Source organism: Opisthocomus hoazin, chromosome 26, assembly GCF_030867145.1.
Source record: "Opisthocomus hoazin isolate bOpiHoa1 chromosome 26, bOpiHoa1.hap1, whole genome shotgun sequence".
In the NCBI taxonomy this organism is placed as follows: Eukaryota; Metazoa; Chordata; class Aves; order Opisthocomiformes; family Opisthocomidae; genus Opisthocomus; species Opisthocomus hoazin.
The window spans coordinates 8457191-8480386 of NC_134439.1; the positions used below are offsets into that span (position 1 = coordinate 8457191).

The 23196-nt window shown below is 47.7% G+C and overlaps 1 protein-coding gene across 2 annotated transcripts in view; it reads right to left on the reverse strand.

The window, feature by feature from the left end:
• The window catches only part of NSF (N-ethylmaleimide sensitive factor, vesicle fusing ATPase), an 86681-nt gene that overhangs the window by 44029 nt on the left and 19456 nt on the right, over positions 1-23196 (reverse strand). For both annotated transcript variants that reach the window (XM_075443850.1, XM_075443851.1), the window contains exons 3-8: positions 22257-22356; positions 19397-19436; positions 14129-14295; positions 12877-12984; positions 12161-12236; positions 6215-6370 (exon numbers count right to left, since the gene is read on the reverse strand). In XM_075443850.1, the coding sequence (XP_075299965.1) occupies positions 6215-6370; positions 12161-12236; positions 12877-12984; positions 14129-14295; positions 19397-19436; positions 22257-22356 (647 nt within the window). The remainder of the gene's footprint in view (positions 1-6214; positions 6371-12160; positions 12237-12876; positions 12985-14128; positions 14296-19396; positions 19437-22256; positions 22357-23196) is intronic.

Consider the following 23196-nt stretch of genomic DNA (forward strand, 5'->3'; position numbering starts at 1 on the left):
GAGTCACTGAGAACTTGTACAGGGTGGGCGAGACAGCGCGGGCAAGAAAGTGAATGTCTTCCCTAACGCTGTAAAGGGAAAAGAGCTGAGGGAAAGGAAGGGAGCCAGGAGGCTGGCGTAAAGCTCAAGAGACCCATTTCAACCTCAGTTATTTTCTGATTGTGTGGCACAGACCTATTGCTCACTTAGCTCCTGGAAAATACTGGCACAAAGTCTTTTTAAGTTGGTAGAAGAAAACAGCGATACAACAAATAGCCAAAAGGAATTGATTAGATCAGTCTGAGACAACTTCCCTCCAGGAAAGGGTAGGAGGTCACACACAGCGGTTTGAGAAAATAAATAAAGCAACAGAGGGAGACGCAGACTTTCATAAAGTAAACAGGTCTTATACATCTTCATATACACGTAGGGCAAAAAACAGGCTGAATGAAGTTCAAACTAAACGAGAACTGGATGGAAGATAACCCCACAAACTTTAAAGCACCATGAGAAAGGATTCATCCTGGAGTTATTGGCATGCAGTGCTTTTATCAATAGCCTGGAAGATGGAACAGAAGGCACCTATTAAATCTGCATATTACAGCACCAAGATCTACAAATACTCTGATAGGCAGGATTAAATTCATAGCATCACAGAATCATTAAGGTTGGAAAAGATCTCTAAGATCATCAAGTCCAACCGTCAAACCAACATCACTGTGCCTGCTGAACCATGTCCTGAAGTGCCATATCCACTTATTTTTTGAACCCCTCCAGAGATGGAGACTCCACCACTGCCCTGGGCAGCCTGGTCCAATGCCTGACCACTCTTGCAGTCAATAAATTTTTCCTGATATCCAACGTGAACCTCCCCTGATGCAACTTGAGGCCATGGCCTCTTGGCCTATCGCTGGTTACTGGGGGGAAGAGACCAACACCCCCCTCACTCCCCCCTCCTGTCAGGCAGTTGTACAGAGTGAGAAGGTCCCCTCTCAGCCTCCTCTTCTCCAGACCGAACAGCCCCAGCCCCCTCAGCCGCTCCCCATCAGACTTGTTCTCCAGACCCCTCCCCAGCCTCGCTGCCCTGCTCTGGACACGCTCCAGCCCCTCCATGTCCTGCTTGGAGTGAGGGGCCCAAAACTGAACACAGCACTCGAGGTGTGGCCTCACCAGTGCTGAGTACAGGGGCACGATCACCTCCCTATATTGTTTTAAATTTAAATTTTTAATTTCATTTAAAAACAATGTCATTTGACACACAAGTTTCCACACTGGGGTAGGAATAATTAACTGCATGCTGCAAAACAAAAAAATCCGCCCACAGAGAATTATGAACACCGAGGCACAGACCAGACTGCCAGCTGAGCTGGAACTGATCTGCACCTCGCTGACCCGGCCCTGCTCTGGTCATCACACTTCTAAGCAGTGAAGAATGACCAAGGGAAGAGAAACAGCAGCGATCGGTGATCGAGAGGTTATGAGAAATGGCTTAAAAATCTGAGATGTAGCCCTGGGAATACTGAAGAGAAAAACAAACAGACAACTACGTAAAAGCCTCAGCGAAAAACATAAAAGAAATAACAAATACTTGATGAACTGCTGCAAAACTGAGAATAAACACTTGAAAATTTCTGACAGTGAAGATGCTCTGAGCAGTGGAACAGGCTGCCTTGGGAGGCTCCAGCACCTCAGTTACAGGTTAGACATGTCTGACACTGATTCGTCATTAAAATTATCCTATATTAAGAATAGACTGGATGAGATTCTTTCCATCATTATTCTTCTCTGAAGTATCTGAGTGCTTCAAGAACATTAACGTATTAATTTTTAAGACAGCTTAAAAGACAAGCCTCCAGTTCACAGGCAGAATCCAAGAAAGAAAATAATAGCTGGGTATCTGCTAATTTGAATGTTCATCTTGTGCTTTGTCAATACTTCACTTTCATATAGCGAGCGCTACTTCAAACCTACAGAGCACTGAAACCAACTGATCCAAGGGGTCAGAGCAGACGGTGACCAGGAACCAGCAACCATCTTGGCAAAGCCTGATTTAACCTACGGACTGATGGTGACAGGAGGGGACGGGGAATTCGGGTTCCATTTCACTCTCTTTAAAGGAACATGAGCTGTAACACCAAACATTTCTATACCTGTTCTTAAGCCATAACAACAACCTGTACATACAGACTCTGCTTTTTCAGCAGCCTCTACGACGACTAACGTGCCACCGCAGTCACAAAAATCACTTCCCTTCCGAGAGTCAAGATTGTGTTTCAATGCATGGAGACACCAGAGTGCTCTTTAAACAGAAAAACAAGAGCTCAGTAACTAACATTTTCTTTTCACGTCCAAGAAAATGCTTTTTTTTGAGTTCTGTTGAAATTTACAGCACCAGGCGCCAAATATGAGAACCTTTAGTCCCAATGGCTACGTACCTGCTGAAGTCGGCGGGGCCAGGGGCAGAGCGACGAGTGCTGCAGTAAGTACTCCAAGTCGCAGTGCTAGGCAGTGGCACAGGCCACTGAATGAGCTGAATTTAAAGTCTCAGCAGAAAAAAACCCAGCGTTTAACATGGATGCGAAGAAAGGGCTTATCTGCAGGAACAGCTGAGGAAAATACAATATTTATCGAATAAAAGGAGGAGCTTTAGCTTCAGCAAGAGGATGCTGCGACAAAGAGTAAGCAAAACCAGTCTGCAGTTCGCCACGAAGCTGTCCAGCCCGGAGTAAAGCTGTGCATCACAGAGATCCGAAAGGGCCGAAAAGGAGGATGACTGCCTAGAAACCCGGCCTTTGGAGGGCTGTCCTTCAGCCAGGGACTGGCTGCTATCTCACCTCCACCAGTGCCCGGCAAGCATCCACAGAAGCATCGTTCGTACGACAGAGGGGCCTCATGGACGGCACTAAAACGGAGTGCCCCTTCTGCTGCAAGACTCCCTCCTCAGCCCTCACCCAGACAAGGAGTCATCTCCATTTGGCAGTCTAAAGATTACTCAGAGCCAAGCATTAGGTGAAAGATATCAGCATCACAATGTTCGTAACGCTGAAGAACCTCCAGGAAATGACTGCGAAGCTACAGTCTCAAAAGCCATCAGGTTAAAGGGATGAAGGTCCCACCCTGGCTCAAAAGCGACCTTACCCCCACCACCCGCTGCCCCGGCGCCCGCGTAGCTGTGCCACATCAAGCCACCCAGCGAGCTGATCTAGCTGAATGCTGACCATGTCATTTTTTTTTAATTACTAGTATTTTTTGCTTCCCACTGTATTAGCTCTCTACCGAGCCATACAAGCCCAAAGCCACCACAGCAGAGGTGGCAGCTACGCGCGCAGGAAAAGCGTGGGTAGGGGAAAGTAAATTGCTCCTTTCCAGGGCAGCAGGGAGCCATGGCAAGCTTTAATGACCAGCTGAAGCTGAGCTAAGATTTCCTTTCTTGGATAAACCAAAGCTTGTAGCATCAGAGTAGTATTTACACCCTTGGATAATATGGTCAACTAACGTTGATTTATGTGCTCCAAAGCCAGAACATTCCTTGGAAGTTAGATAAACCACACACAAATTGCAAGTAGTTTTTGAAGGGTCTACAGAGCCTTTATGTAGTTACGGGACAGAAATATTTATTGCATTTGGCATGGAAGTCGCAGTCTGTGAGCACTGGGCAAAAACCAGCAACGGGTGAGCGCTGGAGCACCAGATAGCAAGCAGATTCTTTCTTTTCCTTTCCCTATAAATTATATACAAAGGTGAACAGCTGTCACACTGACATTTCAGATCTGAAATACAGTTAAGAGCAAGTTATAACGAAGGCAAAGAAAAAGAATGCCAGAAAGTTTTGTTTTTTCAAATTTCAGATAAGCTCTTTAGCCCTAGGGTTAATCAGCGAGCTAGAGAGCTCGGTTTGGAGTCTCACTTCTCAGGAGAAAAATGTTTCTTTGTGTAGTATGTGTGTAAACATGCACAAGTAAGGGTATATGTATTTACATAAATAATATGGCACGCCTTTAATTCATTGCCCAGGGTAATCAAAATACTAGTGGTCCTTCAGAGAATCTTTTCTTCCTGTATTAAGCAACACCAATTAACACGAGGAACCATCTGAGCAGCACACCCTGCAAGGCAGCTCCGCAGCCTCACCCTGCAGTCAGCAAGGCTTCCGACCTTCTTCAGAGGTACCTGGTGGAGACGCAGGTCCCCCACAGCGAAGTCAGCCGCTGCACATCGCGATCCAAGAGCGCCCAGCTGGCAGGTTAATTCAGTTAAGGATAATATCAAGGGAAGGTAACCGTAGCCTGACACACGACTGCTCAACACGCTGCCGGATCGCACGCAGCCAGGGAAGCTGAACAGGTGATGCTGTAGCAAAATGAAAACAAGCTCCAATTACCTCTGGTCTCATTTAGTACACATTTCTCATCAGTCCAGCGACACCAACGAGAATTCCCAAAGTCTAAATCTTTTATCTTCACCTATGGTCACAGCTAAGGACTCTGCACTGCAGCCACAAATATATACGATAGTTGCTTCAAAAGATGAAAATATTTCAAGTAAGGGATGCCGGTGCACCCAAAGGCCAGCTGTCTGCAACATTTCTGAACTGCACACAACAGAGTGCCTGGGTAAAATCACAGTCATTAAGATTGAAAAGACCTCTCAGATCATCAAGTCCAACCACCCACCCAACACCACCGTGCCTGCTAAACCACGTCCCCAAGTGCCACATCCACACAGTTTTTGAACCCCTCCAGGGATGGGGACTTCACCACCCCCCTGGGCAGCCTGGTCCAATGCCTGACCACTCTCTCAGTAAAGAAATTTTTCCTAATATCCAACCTAAACCACCCCTGACGCAACTTGAGGCCATGGCCTCTCGTCCTGTCGCTGGTTACCTGGGAGAAGAGACCAACACCTGCCCCACTACAGCCCCGTCAGGCAGTTGTAGAGAGCTTTTCTTTCCACAGCCAACACCATTTCTCTCATTTCCTCTCTCTGCAGAGCAGCTAAATACTTAACAAATTTAAGCATTTGATATTCTCAAGCAGAAGCAGAGAAGTTATGACTTGCTCACAGCCACAAACACCAAGAGAATCAAGATCAGCCCCCAGAAGGCCTTGGCTATCAGATCGATACGAAGCAAAAAGGCAGGAGAGAGAACTGTGCACTAATTGGATTTAGCCTACGGGGTTTCTCCAGTGTTTCCCCCTAAGTGTTCAAATTGCTAAGAAAAGACCTAACGCACCTCACGGGGAAGTTTAACACCAATTCCACAAGCACTGGAAACAGACACACGTTATGCAGCCACACACAAACAGGACATATCTTCTGATGGAAATCTGTTTTGTAATCAAAATCTTGATTGCTTTATCTGGGGGGAGAGGGAAGGTGGATCAAGAAATACAAACATACACAGAAATTATACAGCTACAAATTCCAAATTCAAATACGAACCCACAGAGATCATATTCGGAGAACGAGGACCAGCTATAACATCCCCCGCCACTTTATGTGACAAAACAAGCTATCTGCAGCTGCATATTGCTTACTAAAAATTAAAACCAGTACCATTTATCTGCCTGCCAGCATATGTTTACAAAGTAATGGGACCGCCCTTCCTTCCCTCACCCCCCCCCACCCCCCCCCAAAAACATTATATGTAGAATCTGTGCTTTTATTTCACAGACTCCGCGACGTGCCAGGGCCTGTGCGTCCTCTCCAGCATTTCAAATCGGCTCACACAAGATACTCTGTTTATTGGGTGACGCTGTGAGAAGGACCTAGGTCTATAGTGCAACTGCCAGGACAACAGATATGTAATATATACGGCAGGATCATTAAGACAGAATTTCTTTTGACCTATACAGACAGCCCATTGCCAGGAAGCCGGCAACAGGAGCATTCAGTCTCCCCACTACGAATCAATGAAGCATTCAAAAGAATAGGGAGCATCTGAGTCCAACAGAAAAGTATTCAGTTAAATCCCCTATCTCCTTCGTTCAGACATTTCACGTAGCAGTGTTGGAGTATTCACGGTGTCTCTTTGCCCCTCCCCTCCAGCCAAGCAACAAGAGCACGAAAGACATTCAGGAGCAACAGGAGAAGAAAAGGCCTTGTTAGTCCATCAGATCTCTAAGCAACTGCCACGTTACGGCACCCCAAGGTCGTTAGTTCATATCCAGTCTCTACAAACCAGAAACAGGCTGGCATCCTGTACCCCAGCCATACTTCTTCAGATCACACTCACCCATTTGCTCCACAATTTCAGGTGGAAAAACTCTGGAAGCAAAAGCTCGTCGGAAAATATCTGAGAATTCTTTGTCAAGGCCCCCAATGCCCATTTTCTCAAAATTCCAGTCTGGGTTGATGATTGACTGGCGGTTCTCCTTGGTCTTTGATTTACCTGGAAAAAAAAAAAAAAAAAAAAAGAAATTATTTCAGTGATGAAGCACCACAGAATTACAGCAGACAGAAGAACAACCACCAACAGTTCCACCAGGTCAGACCCCTGCCCAGCCAACTCGACGTTCGGTTGCAAGCGTTAGCCAGGAGGATGCACTGTGACAAGGGTGCAAGGGCAGTCAGAGCCTCAGCTTACGTAGGAAACTATATTCCAGCCTTCCAACCATCCAGCTCAGGGATTCCTCAAGCCAGGTGTTGCTCCTATTTATTTAAGACTCCACAGTAGATTTCTTTGCCATGAGTTTACCTAGGTCCCCTCGGACCCAGGTAAACTTACCACCCAGACCGGCCCTGCAGCATCCAGCTCGCCGTGTCTGCCACCGGCTGCGCAACCAAACACCTCCTTTCGCCTCCCTGCGCCAGCTCCTGCCAGCTCCATGTCCCCCAGATCTTCTGTCTGGAGAGGCAGTAAATACTATCAGTATCCACTCTCTTCCAGGCTGCCTGGGACGATCACAGTTTGTCCTGTGCCCTCCTCAGTCGTGCCCTTCGCAGGCAGAGCAGTCCTCACTTGTTCTTCCTTCCTTACGCGGCAGCTGCTCCACACCTGAGCAGCCCTGTTCCCCTCTCAGTCTGCTCCATCTCCGCTCCAGCCGCTGACAGGCAGGCAGCTTGGAACTGCACGCACTGTGGGTTGTCTGCATCCTAAACACAGGCACAAAGTTATGCTCCACTTCGTTCACATTGCTTTATTAATAACGTGTACTAATGCTCAACAATCGTACTTCACAGTTCCTCAGAGGGCTCAGGCTGCCGCTGAGCATGGGTCCAGCATTTCCTTGGAGCTACCACAGCTGGGATCTCGGCCCCAGACAGCAGTCATGTCTGACCAAAGTTTAAAGTGTTCTTCCTCCCACACATCACTTTACATTTATTTACATCGAATTTCCTCTGCCATTTTATTTCTTAGTCACTCAGCTCCATAAGAGCAGGCTTTTTCACCTTACTGCTCAGCCTTTTTTCCAGTTTATTCAATAACTATAATGAAAAGCAAACGCCTCAGCAGAGAGTCACCACTGGCACTGGCCATTTAGTTCTACCCTTTCACGAACTCCTCTACTCATGTAAGCACCTTCTCTTTCACCCATCTCTGTTTGCTTCTTTTTAAATAAACTCTGATCAAGAACTTTGCTGGAAGAGCTCCGAAAAACAAGCAGATTATGTCAGCCCTTCTGCCATGCTTTTTGATGCCCATCATGAACTCTGGTGGGGTCACGAGGAAGGACTGCCCTTACAGCAGACAAGCCAACCCTTCCCCGTGTATCATCTCTACACAGGTATCCACTCACTTGATTCCTTCTTACGGTTTGTGTCAATTTGCTGTACAGATTTCAGGGTCAAGGACCCGCAGTTCTCCAGACCTTCTCTGGAATCCTTCCACAAAACAGACGGCACATTCACCGTCTTCCAGTCCTTCGACACCACAGCGATTTTAAGCAAGGTTACACAAAACAATCACAAGGTCTGCTAGTTCCTTCACAGCTCGGAAGAACAAAAGCCAGTCTCGGCAAGCCACCACGGTCAATTTTGTCTGTTTGTTCCACAACCTCTTCTAGGGCTACCTCCAGTTCAGCCAGATCCCTGAAGCCCAGGTTTTGCAGTCTCCATCTGACGCTGTAACCGCCCTCCTTTCTCTTTTGTTGACAAACCACACAAGTTTTAGTCTTAGGAGCTCCTTAGTCCCTTTGCAGAAACCTTTCAAGTACTCGGGGCTCTCAGGAGGTAGACAGTAAGCACAAACGCTCCTCTGAGAACGCTGCTGAGATGCTGCCCAGTCCACGCGGGCTCACCTTCAGCTCATCCGAGGGTATTCACACACAGGCACTGACGCTCGCATCCGTTAGATCTAAACAGCTTCCAGCGACGTCACTCTGCGTCGCTGCCAGAGAAGCCAACAGTAACACAAAACCCGAGGCAGAAAGCAAGGACTGAAGATTGTCCTCCATTCACGCAGAAACTGGGTGTCTCGTATTTTCTTAGATTTACACGGTGCTTTACAGGATTGGCCCTGGGGACCACCACCTCCCCTAGAAAGCCAGCCCCGGCTAACTACACCAGCGCAGGTGGCTGATTTGTTCCATAACCTCTTCCAGAGACACCTCGAGTTGAGTCAGACAATGAGTTAGCATCTGCAGTCCAGTAAATACGCTAACGAAAAGTTCTGTGTGAGCTGACTGCGACCGCTGACACTCTTGGTCTACACGCAGCAGGAATCCACACTTCAGTCCCAGGAGCAGCAAAATAAACGAAGACGCCGCTGCCTCGGACTAAGACGACAGGGACAGCACTGCAGAGCACGGAAGGGACAGCAGCAACAGCGAGTACCAGGCAGGGCAGAGCGGGCACCGGCTCGCTGGTCCCTCGCTATTCCTCATCTCACTGCTCCACTGCGGTTTTCAGATCAGATCGCTCAGGCAGGGACGTTCCTCTTATCCTGCACCCCCCCCTTCTGGCTGCATCTGATCACAATGAAATCCTTGCAGATGGAATTAAAACATCGTCCACTGGTTTTATAACACATGATTTTATGCTAAGTAGAAGAAATAGAATTGGCTTTTTTTTTTAATGATCACAATTCTTTTCTATTGAAACAATAAAGACCCTTTATTGAAGGCAGTAATCAGTGACACTTACTCTATTTTTATGTCCTCTCTCAAAATTTAATTATTCACAATTTTACAATTCTCCAGAGACCAACAAAGCACATTAAGTAGCTCTGCCTCAGATCAGTGAGGAGATTAAATAAAGCACCATTCTGACAGAAGTAAATTGAGGCATAAGCAACTCTTTTGTCTTGTCTGCAGGCAATTGAATCACGGAGAAGGATTCCCATTCCCAATCAATCAGCTCTCCCACAGGACCACTCTTCACCCCTACACATGCTAGGAGGAAGATCACAGGTCATTATATGGCTTTGAATATTAATCAAGTAAAGTATCACTGCTTGCTCTGATGCAATAAATTGGATTATGTTAATACTCACCTCAAGCTGTTCTACCAACACACAGTAAAACCTAAAGGGGCTGTAATCATGTAATCACAGGTACGAACTAATTGTGCAAACTTCATTTGGTGCTCTTAAAACCAGCATCCTTGTTAATATGCTTAATTACAGTCATCTACAGTTCAGCCCCCAGAGCTCTGGTGGGCGTTTTCAGTGCAGATGACTGCTCTACTTTCGGGTAAAAATGTCCATGTAAGACGCAAGGTACACGGTGCCACCACAGCCTCGGTCTCCCCAGCTTTCGGAGCAACCGCAGCACGTGAAGCAGACGACTCCAGAGCACGAAGTCACAGCCTCGCGCCCGGGGAGGACAGCGCTGCAGGGCAGTGGCACAACTCAGGCTCTGCCACACGCTCTGCAATGCTGAACGAGTTGAGTTCCACTGTCCTAAGTGGCCACTACCCTCACATGTTTTATTTCTGTAACAAATATGCCAGCATTCACAGGAAAGCAGAGGTACGCTTTGAAGCCTACTGCAAAAATCATAGGTATTAAAACTCAGCTGAGTACTCGCCTGAGCGCTGGTCTGCGCTGGCCAGGCTCCCTGAACCCGCTCACAGCAGCCTCCACCTGCCGCTGCCCAACTGTGGAACAGCAGCAGCAAAAGTCTGCTCAGCTCACGGGCTCCGGCAAGAGGCAACAAGATCGGAAAGGAACACAAGGAAAAAAAAAACAATCAGAGTGTCTGTTCAAGCACAGGGCTCGAATCCCCCCCAGAAACGCACGCCTCGAGCCGCATGACCAGCAAGGGAGGCATCTGCAACTGTGGGCTTGCCAAGAATCGTCCACCTCGTAACAGAATCACAGAATGTTAGGGGTTGGAAGGGACCTCTGTGGGTCATCTAGTCCAACCCCCCTGCCCAAGCAGGGTCACCCAGAGCAGGCTGCACAGCACCGCGGCCAGGCGGGTCTTGAATATCTCCAGAGAAGGAGACTCCACAACCTCCCTGGGCAGCCTGGGCCAGTGCTCCGTCACCCTCAGAGGGAAGAAGTTCTTCCTCATCTTCAGACGGAACTTCCTGTGCCTCAGTTTGTGCCCATTGCCCCTTGTCCTGTCGCTGGGCACCACTGAAAAGAGCCTGGCCCCATCCTCCTGACCCCCACCCTGCAGATATTTGTAGGCATTTATAAGGTCCCCTCGCAGCCTTCTCTTCTTCAGGCTGAACAAGTCCAGCTCCCTCAGCCTCTCCTCGTAGGGGAGATGTTCCAGTCCCCTCATCATCCTCGTAGCCCTGTGCTGGACTCTCTCCAGTAGCTCTTCATCTTTCTTGAACTGGGGAGCCCAGCACTGGACACAATACTCCAGATGAGGCCTCACCAGGGCAGTGTAGAGGGGAAGGAGAACCTCCCTCGCCCTGCTGCCCACACTCTTCTTGATGCACCCCAGGATCCCATTGGCTTTCTTGGCAGCCAGGGCACACTGCTGGCTCATGGTCACCCTGTCATCCACCAGGACGCCCAGGTCCCTCTCCGCAGAGCTGCTCTCCAGCAGGTCCACCCCAAGCCTGTACTGATAAGAGTACACTGATAAGAAAAGCAACAGCCAGATGAACGGAGTGCGTACCTGCTCTGCCGGACAGCCACCACGCTCCCAGAGCACACACAAGGCCAGCTGCAGGGAAGGGGCCCTCACGGCCCGCTTCGTGGTCCAGGTCCCCATCACCCAAGCTGGTGGCTCTAGGGGAAGACACCAGATTCCTCCCCAGCCCTACACCAGTTTCCTTCTGGATGAACGGTGGAGGACACAATTATTCCCCAAATTCTTTGCTAGTGAAGTCTGAAATTGTAGATAAAGATTTGTTTTGTTGAGGTTTTAGATTAAAAATGCTCATGGTTTTGTTAATAATCTTGCTGTGTAAGCAGTTAAAACACAAAACGAACCCCGTGCTGTGTCTTGCAGCTGTCATCACTTTCTGAAGAGCAGGACCTTCAGAAGCGCTCTTCAGAAGCTGTCCTCTCTCCTGGAAGAAGAGATCTCATTCACAGGTGGGATTTTCAGAAGTTTTGGAGTCCCTTTGAAATCTTGGCTACATGTTCAAAACAGTTCTCAATTTCCTATTTCCCCACTGTTTTAATTAAATTCAACTAAAGAGGTGTTGGCTTGTTAGTGTCCCTGAAAATGTCATCCTCTGATGTTTAAAGAGTTGACATATTTCAACTAGTTGCTGACCTGTGCTGCAGTACTGTTCCACGGTGCCTTTCTAAACTAGGCCTAGGAGTCCAGGTGCTCTAACTCCTCTACTCCTCTAACTCGATTTGCTGCTGTCAGAACCTCTCCAAGTCCCGCTCGCCTTTCCCCCCCGGCCCGGTGTCTGTACAGCTCAGATACACCGCGGCAGTAAGCACGGCACGGAGACGCACCCAACTGCTCCCGTACGTCCCTCAGCTGTGGAGCTTCACACGGGGAGGACAGGGACTTCTACAGAGCCCCTGCTTAGCACCAGCGAAGTCTGCTGGAGGGATGGTGTCTTCTCAGCGCAGCGGTTTTCGAGAGAGTCCTGAGGATCTAAAAATTGCTTTCTAGAGGGTGTGACAGGTTCCTAAGGGATCAAATCCAGTGATCTCCCAGATGGAGCAGATACCTGGGAGACATTCTGAGGGGCAGTTTTCAATGGATTAGGTCAACTGATGTAACACGAAAAACAAACTTGGAGGCAGACTGGTCTGCGGCCTGCGAAGCAGCAAACCTCAGGCATTATTTATCTCTTCAGATACAGTGGCACTTACCGATCAGATTGAGAGAGGAGTTCTCAGCTTTTTCAAAGGCAACTTGACTGTTTCCAAGAACCAAACCGACCTCAATCTGCAAAAGGGAAGGAAATCAATAATTACATGATCAGGCTCAGCTTCAGATTGCTCCTTAGGTATCTCCAAGCACTTCTCGGAGGGCAAGAAACAACAGCAACAGCTCCATTACATAAGTCATTGGGGAAGAATGTGAAAAGCCAACACCTCCTCTAAAGCTAACACCACCAAATGCAGAAGCTCATCAGGTATAATCAATTGCCTTTCTAAAGTTATTTGTTTAGTTCAAAACCAACTATTTTATTTCAGCAAGATCTAGCAAGTAAAGAAGAAAATAAAACCACACCCTTTCTACAGAAGGAAAAACCAAAACTGGACAGATTTGGAAGACAAAAAGGCTCCAAAGAGGATGTTTCCATGAATTAGCACATAAACCCCAAAAGATATTCCTTGTATCTTCCCCAGCTCTGCACTTTAGTGGGTCCACCTCAAAGCTCCCAACTACACAAGCACAGGAGACTGCATTAAACTGCAGACAACAGTCCTTATCTTCTCTGAGGCAAAAGCAGCAGCCAGATGAAATGACCGTGCAACTTCTCCAAATGCAAGTAACCCAAATTCCTGCTTGTAGCAAGCTCTGACCGGTACCTGAACCTCCACAGTCCCTAGGCAGTGAACACGAAGTCCTGCGAGCCTACCTTCTGCTTCTTGCTTGCTCCAGACTCTCCTTTGAGAATGCTGGGGTCCATAGCTTCCATGTCCTTTACCAACAGGCCAAAAAGTTTGTCATTAAAACTGAACACAAGCTGCGGAAAGAAAAAACAGAAGGGGATTTTACCTCATTAAAATGCTAAAAAGGACTTTGACAAGGCTACTAAGATTTGAAGAGAAAGAGGCCTGAGTTTACCACCCAACAAATTCCATGTATTTTTTATCCTGTAAAGCTCTGGTGTGCTGAACACATTCTTTTCATGTCCCATACTTATGGGTAACAGATCAAACGCAGCAGAACAAAGTCAGGTGGAAAAACTGAAAGGAAAATTCTCCTTCCAAGAAAAGCTTCTCTTTCCCACCCTTTTCTCCCCAGCTAAATGTTCTACATCATCTCTTGATACTTTCCTCTCACTTTAGATGTTGGTTTTAGGCAAGGAGAACAATTCAGCTCAAACCTTTTTGATCTTCCATATTTCAGTTTGCCAAGGATACCTCAAAAATAGTGCTACAGTAGCGAGAGACAGAATGAGTGTTACAAGAAGTAGGGTCCATCCCACAGAACAGCAGGCTGTCTCTGCACGACTCCTTTCCTCCAAGATTATGTCTGCAACTGACTTTAGATTCAGAGCAAGTTGTAACCTTCTGTGAGAGACAGACCTCGGCCTGTCCTGAGAATACGGCAAACAGGAGGGGACCACAGACGTTCGCAGGGGCAGAAGCCCATCTGCTGCAGAGCTGAGAACGCTCAGTTACAGGGACATCGGCTTTCAGAAATCCCTACATCAAATGCTTCGCACCTATTTTACTACTGGAGTCCACAGAGCAGCAATAAATATTACAATATACTGCATTTGAAAGGTGAGAATTAATTAAAACCAGTGGTCATTTGATCTTACACACAAGGAAGGCAAACGTTACTTCTCAGAAGATTCCAGGAGCTGCCACGCTTATGTTCAACACAACAGAGAGAGCACCCAGCTCTCTCCAGCTTCGGGATTTTCCTTCAGAGACAGACAGGTTTCTTTAGATCAGGAAAAAGCGCTGCTCATGCCCTCAGTGAAAGTCACGATGTTTCAACTTTTCATAAAGAAACCACTGACACAAGAAAAAACTTCTGCCTACTAGCAGCCCCTTGCAGCAGCCAGGCATTCTCCAGTATCTTACATCACCGTAGCACCAGCACGCACACATTCCTTAAGATCAGTTTGGTTTCCAAAAACCACACCAAGCCCGCACCTGCTGGCCTACGGAGAAGGCCTGGCTGTTGAACTGCTGGATGAACTCCGCAGCCATCTTGTCGGTGTCGTAGGGGTTGGAGTCAATGCTCTTCTTCTGCAGGAAATCTATCTCGATCGTCATGGTGCCAATACACTGCCTCGCCTTGTCAAAAGTGTATAAGGAAACTGTTTAAAAACAAGGAACAAACAGCACATTTCAGAACAGCAAGGTGACCCCACAATACATTAAACATACTGCAAGTTTGGCAATACGCGTTCTTCCATTCAGAATGAGTACTTCACAAAACTGAATATATTATTTCTGATAGAGACCCTTATTTCTCTTACATCTGTGTTCTACTACAAGATCAAAAATACAGCAAATGTATCTCCACTGCAAACCCCTGCATTTCTTTAAAAACTCAAACAGCGTCCGTTAAAGCAGCTCAAACACCACACAAGCTTTGGGGACGAGGACAATGCAAGCAAATTCACCCATGCTGCAGTACCACGATAGCTATCGAGGGTATCATAGAATCATAGGCTGGAAAAGACCTCTAAGATCATCCAGTCCAACCATTCACCCAACACCACCATGCCTACTAACCAATGTCCTGAAGTGCCACATCCACACGTTTTTCGAACCCCTCCATGGATGGGGACCCCACCACTGCCCTGGGCAGCCTGGTCCAATGCCTGACCACTCTTTCAGTCAAGAAATTCTTCCTAATATCCAATCTAAACCTCCTCTGACACAACTTGAGGCCATGGCCTCTCGCCCTATCGTTAGTTAGTTGGGAGAAGAGACCAACACCCCCCTCACTACACCCTCCTGTCAGGTAGTTGTGAAGAGTGAGAAGGTCCCCCCTCAGCCTCCTCTTCTCCAGACTGAACAACCCCAGCTCCCTCAGCCGCTCCCCATCAGACGTGTTCTCCAGCCCCCTCCCCAGCCTCGCTGCCCTTCTCTGGACACACTCCAGCCCCTCAATGTCCTGCTTGGAGTGAGGGGCCCAAAACTGAACACAGCACTCGAGGTGTGGCCTCACCAGTGCCCAGTCCAGGGGTACGATCCCCTCCCTACTCCTACTGGCCACACCATTCCTGATCCAAGCCAGGATGCTGTTGGCCTTCTTGGCCACCTGGGCACACTGCTGGCTCATGGTCAGCCAGCTGTCGACCACCACCCCCAGGTCCTTTTCTCTTTCCTTTTCCAGCCACTCCTCCCCAAGCCTGTAGCATTGCATGGGGTTTGGAGGACATGCTCTCGGGAAACCCAGAAGCAAGCATCAAGAGTAGTCATCGGTTTTTTTGACAAGACAAGAGATCATAACTGTTTTCTGGAGCAACAGATTGACTAGCTCTTCTCCAGATTAGGTAGCAGAAACTCACATCACCTGCAAAGTCAAGTGCAGTAATGTAATCTATCTACAGCCCAGAATGAAGCATCAACTACCCTTCACCTTCGACACACAGGAAATAGCCCCAACCCCAGAGGTGCCCTTGGGCCCACCCTAGCATGCCCCCGGTTACCTTCAGTACTACAGAATCGACCAAACAGCCCTTGAAAGGGGGCAGAAAGCAAAGTGGCATGGAAGGCACTCCACAGGCATTGCCAACCGCACCTAATCCCCACAGGCCTCAAGTTATACTGTGCAAAAACAAGAGGCCACTTGGGGCTGTTGCTGCTGGAGGAAAGAGGACAGAAAGGAAAGAAGAGCATGGTCCTCAACTGCAGGGCTACTGCCTCAGCACAACGATCAGAGAACAGGGTCTCACAGAGCAGACGTCCCAATAATTCACAGAACAGACTGCAGCAAAGCACAGAAGCGGATGTTTCTCCAGAAGACTGGGGAACATTACAGGTTTGCTTTGAATCTAGAGAAGAAAGCCTCACCTGACACCGAAGTCACAGTGAAGGGTAAAGCAGTAGGAGGTGAATAAGGGAAACGTAACGTACTTCACACGTAACCTACTATTTCCTACCAAACATCTTGGCAGTAGAATAGTTCCAGAATAAACCTGCAGACTCCTGGGAAGATGTGACATCAAAACAAGCATCCAGCGTGCAATGACATGTGATTTGTTCAAGCTGAGAGAATAAAAAGAGCCTGCCTCTTGCTGAAGTTGTTACCAGAAGACACACAGGTCATCAGCATGCACATTTAATGTCCTTCCTGGTACAAGAACAGGCCACCTAGAAATGAGCTCTCAGAGAAGGATCTTCCAGGAAACAGGGATAAAGAGGAAGCACTAAAGCACTTCCTGAATTGCGGCGTATCTGCTGTACCAACCAGCTCTTTCAGAACGGGATACGGCAGCAGGGTTCGCACCTAAGTTACAGGCAGCGAAGGAGGGGCTTTGGTCCTGCAAGGGCACAACAGGAGTTCTTCTTACCTTCCAGGCCACCTCAGGACAGTTATCTCCTTTTACTTGCCTGATCACAGAACGCTTTGGGGTGGAAGGGACCTTTAGAGGCCATCTCATCCACCCACCCTGCAGTGAGCAGGGACATCTTCCACAGGAGCAGGGTGCTCAGAGCCCCATCCAACCTGCCCTGGAAGGTTTCCAGGGATGGGGCCTCCACTACCTCTCTGGGCAACCTGTGCCCGGGTTTCACCACCCTCAGGGCAAAAAAATTCTTCCTTATACCCAGTCTAAATCTGCCCTCTTTTAGTTTAAAGCCATCACCCCTTATGCTATCACAACAGGCCTTGCTAAAAAGACTGTCCCCATCTTTCCTGCAGGCCCCTCCAGGCACTGCCAGGCTGCTCTGAGGTCTCGCCGCAGCCTTCTCGAGGCCGAACAACCCCGGCTCTCTCAGCCTTTCCTCACAATCTCAGGGCTTTGTCAAATAAAAGCTTCTGGATACGGTCACATCGCAGAACTGAGGTGCCAACGGAACACAGGCAGTCCTTCCACCAAGGACTGAACGCTGGCGATGGCCGGTACAAGCCGAGCAGCAACGCACCGCGACGTCCAGCCTGCAAGGTGTCTGCACCACGAGCCTGTGAAGTCCCAGCAACGGAGCCGGCGGCTGAGAGGGCAGCGGTGACCCCGGCGCGGCGAAGGCAGCCGAGGCAGCCAGCCCCGGGCGCGCATCTCCAGCCCTGGCACAGGAGCTGACGCAGCCGAATCGCACCGCGGGCAAGACAGCCGCCTCCCCCACGGCACCCAGCGTCCCACGAAGGCAAACTTGTTACAAGAGTCACTCGCCTGGAAAGCCTTTGCCACAGCGGGACTCAGCCTCGCCGTACCACTGAGCAGCGGCCTGCATTTAAAACTGCCTTTTAAAACACAGTTCTCACATTATTAGGGGAACAAGACAAGACAGGAGAGCCCTGATCAATCACTAGCTTTATGAATACTTCTCCCTACCTGCAGAACAGCTTTACAAATCCTTTACACTCAGCAGGGAGTCATATGACGTTTAGTCACTCTGCATAAAATTACAGCATTATTTTTCTTAAGACATGTTCCCACATAGTTGGTAAGTTTACAGCAAGGTCTAGTACAAGTAGGCTCACAAATCTGCTCTAACAGCTAATCATGGTGAATATTAATGTTTCTTTCCCCAAATCAATGTAGTACTGGAAAGCATGTGTCTGTAAGCCAGCTGGCACATGTTACTCATCAGCAACCAAAAAAGGGTACGAAGCGAATTAATTTATGGGTCTTCCCCTCTCATTATAGGTTAGTCTTCAGTTTAAACAAAACAAAACAAAACCAGCTAGCAAAAAGAAATGGCTTCCAAGCAAGATCTGTGAGCCATCCAGTCGTGTAAAGAGGCAAACAGACTCACTCTAGCTTGTCACTACAAAAAGAGACCCGCAAAGACATCAGACTTCACACTCAAGTACTGATCCATGGCCAAAGCAGCCAGAAAAACAAACAGCCAAGGAGCGAGCTTCTCTAAGAGCACCTCACAGCCTCAGCTCTACCACTTCTCAGCCTACGGCCCCATCATCATCTCCGCCCACAGTCCTCAAACAAGAGAATCCCCTGGAATCACTGCAAACGCCTCAAATGGCAAAACAGCGGCCTAATGAACGCTGCTCCACATCAACAACCCTGAGCCAGCCACCCATCGGAGCAGGCTTCATCACAATAACCTTGTCAAAGGAAAGGATGAGAGGTAACGGCCTCAAGTTGTGTCAGGGAAGGTTCAGAATGGATATTAGGAAAAATTTCTTTACTGACAGAGTGGTCAGGCGTTGGAACGGGCTGCCCAGGGCGGTGGTGGAGTCACCCTCCCTGGATGAGTTCAAAAAAACGTGTCGATATGGTACTTGGGGACATGGTTTAGCAGGCACAGTGGTGTTGGGTTGACGGTTGGACTTCGTGATCTTAGAGGTCTTTTCTGACCTTAATGATTGTATGGTTCTATGAGATGGCTGCCCCCAGGAGCACACAGGTAATTCCTGATGGATAGAAGAGCCGACGCGATCCATCACCTTGATGGGCTGTCACAAAGAACGTGGAGACCCTCCCATAACAACAGCTGTTGCCAGGAGTTTGGTCAACACTCCAGAAGCTGCAGACAGACCAAACAGCAGCACCCGTAACCAACAGCGATGACAATCGTTCACAAACCAGAGGTAATGGTGGCAGACAGCACCAATGAGCGAAAGCCAGCGCGTGTAAGCTGAGATACACGAACCAGCCTCCTCCTTGAATGCTGGCAAAGGCTCGCCAGGCTCCAACAAGACTTGAAACCGGAATACAAATCCTCAGTTTGCACAAACTCCAGACGGTATCCCTTTCCCCTCATTACACTGCAGAACATTCTGGTCAGGTATTGGTAAAACCACCAGTGCCACTCACACAGCTCGTCGCGCCAGCATCCAGAGCACACGGGCGGCTCTTGGCAGCTCTTAGCACTGACGCTCCCCCACTCTCCATACTCAGATTTAGATGTCAGGAGAATCCTCAATGACAACAGCTGCTTTCTGCTAGCTGATCAGTGCTCCCCAAAGCCACCAGAACAGACTACCCAGCGCGTGTTCAATGTTCACCTCTGCAGGTGGACACTGATGTCCCGTACAGAGCCATGCTGACACACTAGCAGCCATCTGAAGATAATAGTCAAAATAGTCCTCCAGGTTTTGAAAACATGAAGAGACAGCAAGCTTGCAGACATGCAAGCAACTCCCTTTCACTAATGAGGGCCTCACATTACTTGAAGAAGGGCTGAAGATCTGGGATTTTGCAATTCAGTTTCAATTCAGTATGGAAACATGGAATTCAGTTCTATAAACACACGCGATGATCACGCCGCTGCCTGACTTACCATCTATCTCTTGTCCGATGGAAAGTCCAGCCCATTTTCTCTGTAAAAACAACAAAATATCTCTGTAAAAACTCCGTGGAAACAACAAAACCATTTTCTCTGACAAACAGTTTAGAAAGCCTGTCCTTCAGTGGAACAAACGCCCGCTCAGAGTCAGCAGCCTCCCTCGGGAAAGCAGGCTCCCCCATAACAACCGGGAAGCAGCAACATCAGGGCACAGCAGGATCTTACAAAGACCCCCAAGCTAGCAGGAAAGAAGTCAAAAACATGGAATCATTTCTACTAATAATTCTGGTTTCTGGCCTCAGGAGGTTGCTGTGTCCCACCTGTTGGTTACTGGTTTGTGTCACTGGTGTCCCCACCATCTCGGAGGCAGAAGTTCTCGTACTGGAGAGGGCTTTTTGTCATTCTGCTCATTTTCTACCAAAGCTCAGGTGCCGACCACACAAGAGGCAGTGCACCAGGCAAGAAAGGCTGCTATACACTCCACCACCATTTTAAAAGCTTACATGTATATATTATTTGCAGGAAATAGTTGTAATGTGCTTTAAGTTAAAAAATTACCTAAATCAAAATTTGTTCAGACAACTAGTAAGAATGGAATCGTTCAAATCCCTTAGGTCCCTTCAAATTTCTCTAAAAAGATTTGTGCAGCACAGAACTGCATGAGAAGTGAGAAATGGCTCAATAATTATATGACACGAAAACCTATGACCTTTACTATGCCAAAAGTTCTGGCTTGATAATTGCAAAAATAGTATTTTTCCACCGGCCCTTGTGTTACAGATTGGCCAGTGTGTATTTACAGTCCACAACTCAGGCTGTGCAGTGGTCACAGCCTCTCAAACATCTAAGCCTCAGAGAGGCACGAATCACAGGAATATCTAAGTATCATTACACAAGGCTCTGGTAAGGCTGCACTCGAAACGCTGTACTTCACGGTCGTTTCTGTTTGGCTTTTTATCTGGAAGGAACAAATCTGGTAGGAATACAATGACCTTTCACAAAAAATTAAAACTTCCCTCTCTACACCCTGTCCAATATGTCCACGGTTCAAACTTCAGGAAAGAATTCCCTTGGAAGAAGAAAGATCAACCTGTTAGCAACCAAAGCCCAGAGCAGGAAGCCTTACGTGTACTTACTGGTATTCCCAAGAAGGTGAAAACAAATTATGTTTCCATATTTAATCTCACGTTTCACAGCCTTTACTGTTTACCTGCAAGGCCAGGAAGAATTCTGCCCCCGCCCTGACACTCCAATTCTTCGGCAAAAGATATCCTAAACTCCCCTTCACCTGAAGTACCAGGCACTGGTGACACCAGTGCCAGAACGGTGGGCAGCACACTGGTACTCCTGCACACACTGGGCTTTGCTTAAGCCCTCCAGGTTAAGCCTCTCAGCAAATTTCAGGGGAGGAAGGAAAGCTGTCCCACTTCTGCTAGGAAGATCAGTCGGGATCTTCTCTGTGGCAAGAGATACAGCTCGATTCCTGCGTTCGTTTGGGTGGTTTCTGCTAAGCAGTCTGTCATCACCGCCAGGCATTTCATCGTTTGGGCTCTGCAGTCTGCAACATTTTTCACGGCTTTTGGTATTTAGGCCTAAGAGTTAAGACTATTACAGAATAAAGGTGGTCGAGAACTTTACATGTGTAATGAATGCTCAACAAGACCTTCTTGGAGGTCTCAGAGCTTAAGCGCACATTGCATGACCTCCATGAGTACATGAGGTAAACACACATCTTGTGTGACCCTGTTCACAGTTATCCAAGGCTTCAGGAAATACTGGAAATTAAATCCTAACGCCAGCAATACTCCAGCAAAACATTCCCACTCCAGCAGCTGTAACACTTGCTACCACAGTCACTTTTCAGGGGTAAGCAATCTACCTCGTCCCATGGCAGAGGAGCTCTCCCGGCCCTGCAGATAACTCCTGGAATGTACCAAAATCAACCCTAGGCCACGGACGCATCTGCTTTAACCCCGCGATACAAATATCTTCTACTGATAACTGGTTTTCAGTTTGGGATCGTAAATCCTACTGGACACATTGTTAACATAACATCCTCTTCACCCACTCATCCGACAAATCTGAATTTGAACAAGACATCAAAAAGCAAAACGAAGTTTTGGGGCCTATGCCAAGTCATCTGCTGATGAAAAAAATTGTGTGTGAAGCATGGAGACTCAACTTGCAGGCCAGTTACTAGCAGGAAAATATGACAGCATTAAACCAGTGACCACGGCTGTTGCAGTTTTATGCTATGAGACTCACTGGGTAAGCCAGTTAAAGGCTACAAGATTAATTCTTCTATTTAGAAGTTAATTGTATCAAGTCTTTATTCTAACCATCATTTAACATGTTATAACTCGACTTAATTAAGAAAGCAGAGACAAGCTAAATCTATTTTATGCACTACATTGCCCTTCTCATCTAGAAACACTAACAGTGACTGAATACAGTCAATAAAACTTCGTGCAGGTCTTTAAAAGAGCAACACAGCAAAGAAAACTCTTTAAAGTCACGGGAAACGAGGGAACAATAAAAATGCATAACAAACAGCAGACATTGCTTAGGCTTTTCTTTCTGAAATAGTCTGATTCAGGTGGTCTTTTTAAAAGGTTGAATCACACCTTTTCTAGTATTTTTATCCCACCATGCAGTAAAAATAGAACAAAGTAATATAGGCAAGTTTGCTTCAGCTATAGTAAAAGTCTCCTTGAATTTTTGCTGTCAGAAATCAAATTTCTAGCACATATTTATGCAGACATCTCCCTCCAATTAGACTAGTTATCTTCAATCCTGATCTCAAAAGAGATTTTGCTTATTCTCTAGCAAAACAGTAAGTCAAACCATACAGTACCTGGGGCAAGCTGAACGCGATGCTGCCAGGAACAACGGAGGAATGGGTTCTCAGCGTGAAAATGTATTTGTGGTTGGGAGAAGTCTTCACAACAACATGTCTAGAAGAGAAAACAAACAGTATTTTCCTCCATTATACACTCAGGAGGATTCTGCATTGCTCCCAGCACTGTGAGATTTCAAAAGAAACGAGCCAGTTCGTATCTGGTCCTATAATGGCAAAAACAAAGGTTTTAGAGCTATTCCGTGACGCAGGCACACAGCAGTCATTCACGGGCGTCCGTCACCGCCAGTGACACAACGTGACCTCAGAGCCCGCTGCAAGGCACTCTGCTAACAGCTACTACTTACCTTCCGCCACCGCTGGCCTTTACTTCAGGAACTGCACTACACAAATGCGAGAACACCAAACTAGCACCACAACAACCAAGGCTGCTGTACCTAAAAACCAACACTGGTTTCACATCTCCACATCTAACACCAAAGCATCAGTATTTTACCCCAGCACAAGCAGCACACCCCAGCTGTGATTTCAACAAGAAACAGATGCACGGCCTACACAAGGATCTTAGTATATTGTTTAGAAGTTTGATCGCAGAAAAAAATGGAAGGAATTTCTGTACAAAAAGTAAAATCACATAGGCACTGAGGCTGTCCCTCCTGTTTGCCTGTGGCCAAGTGGCCTTGGACTCATTCCGCCCGTGAAGACCAGGAACAGTGCTGTAAGAACAGAGCAATGCACAGAGTCAGGAGCAACGGGATCCTGGGGTGCATCAAGAAGAGTGTGGCCAGCAGGTTGAGGGAGGTTCTCCTTCCCCTCTACACTGCCCTGGTGAGGCCTCATCTGGAGTACTGTGTCCAGTGCTGGGCTCCCCAGTTCAAGAAAGATGAAGAGCTACTGGAGAGAGTCCAGCGCAGGGCTACGAGGATGATGAAGGGAC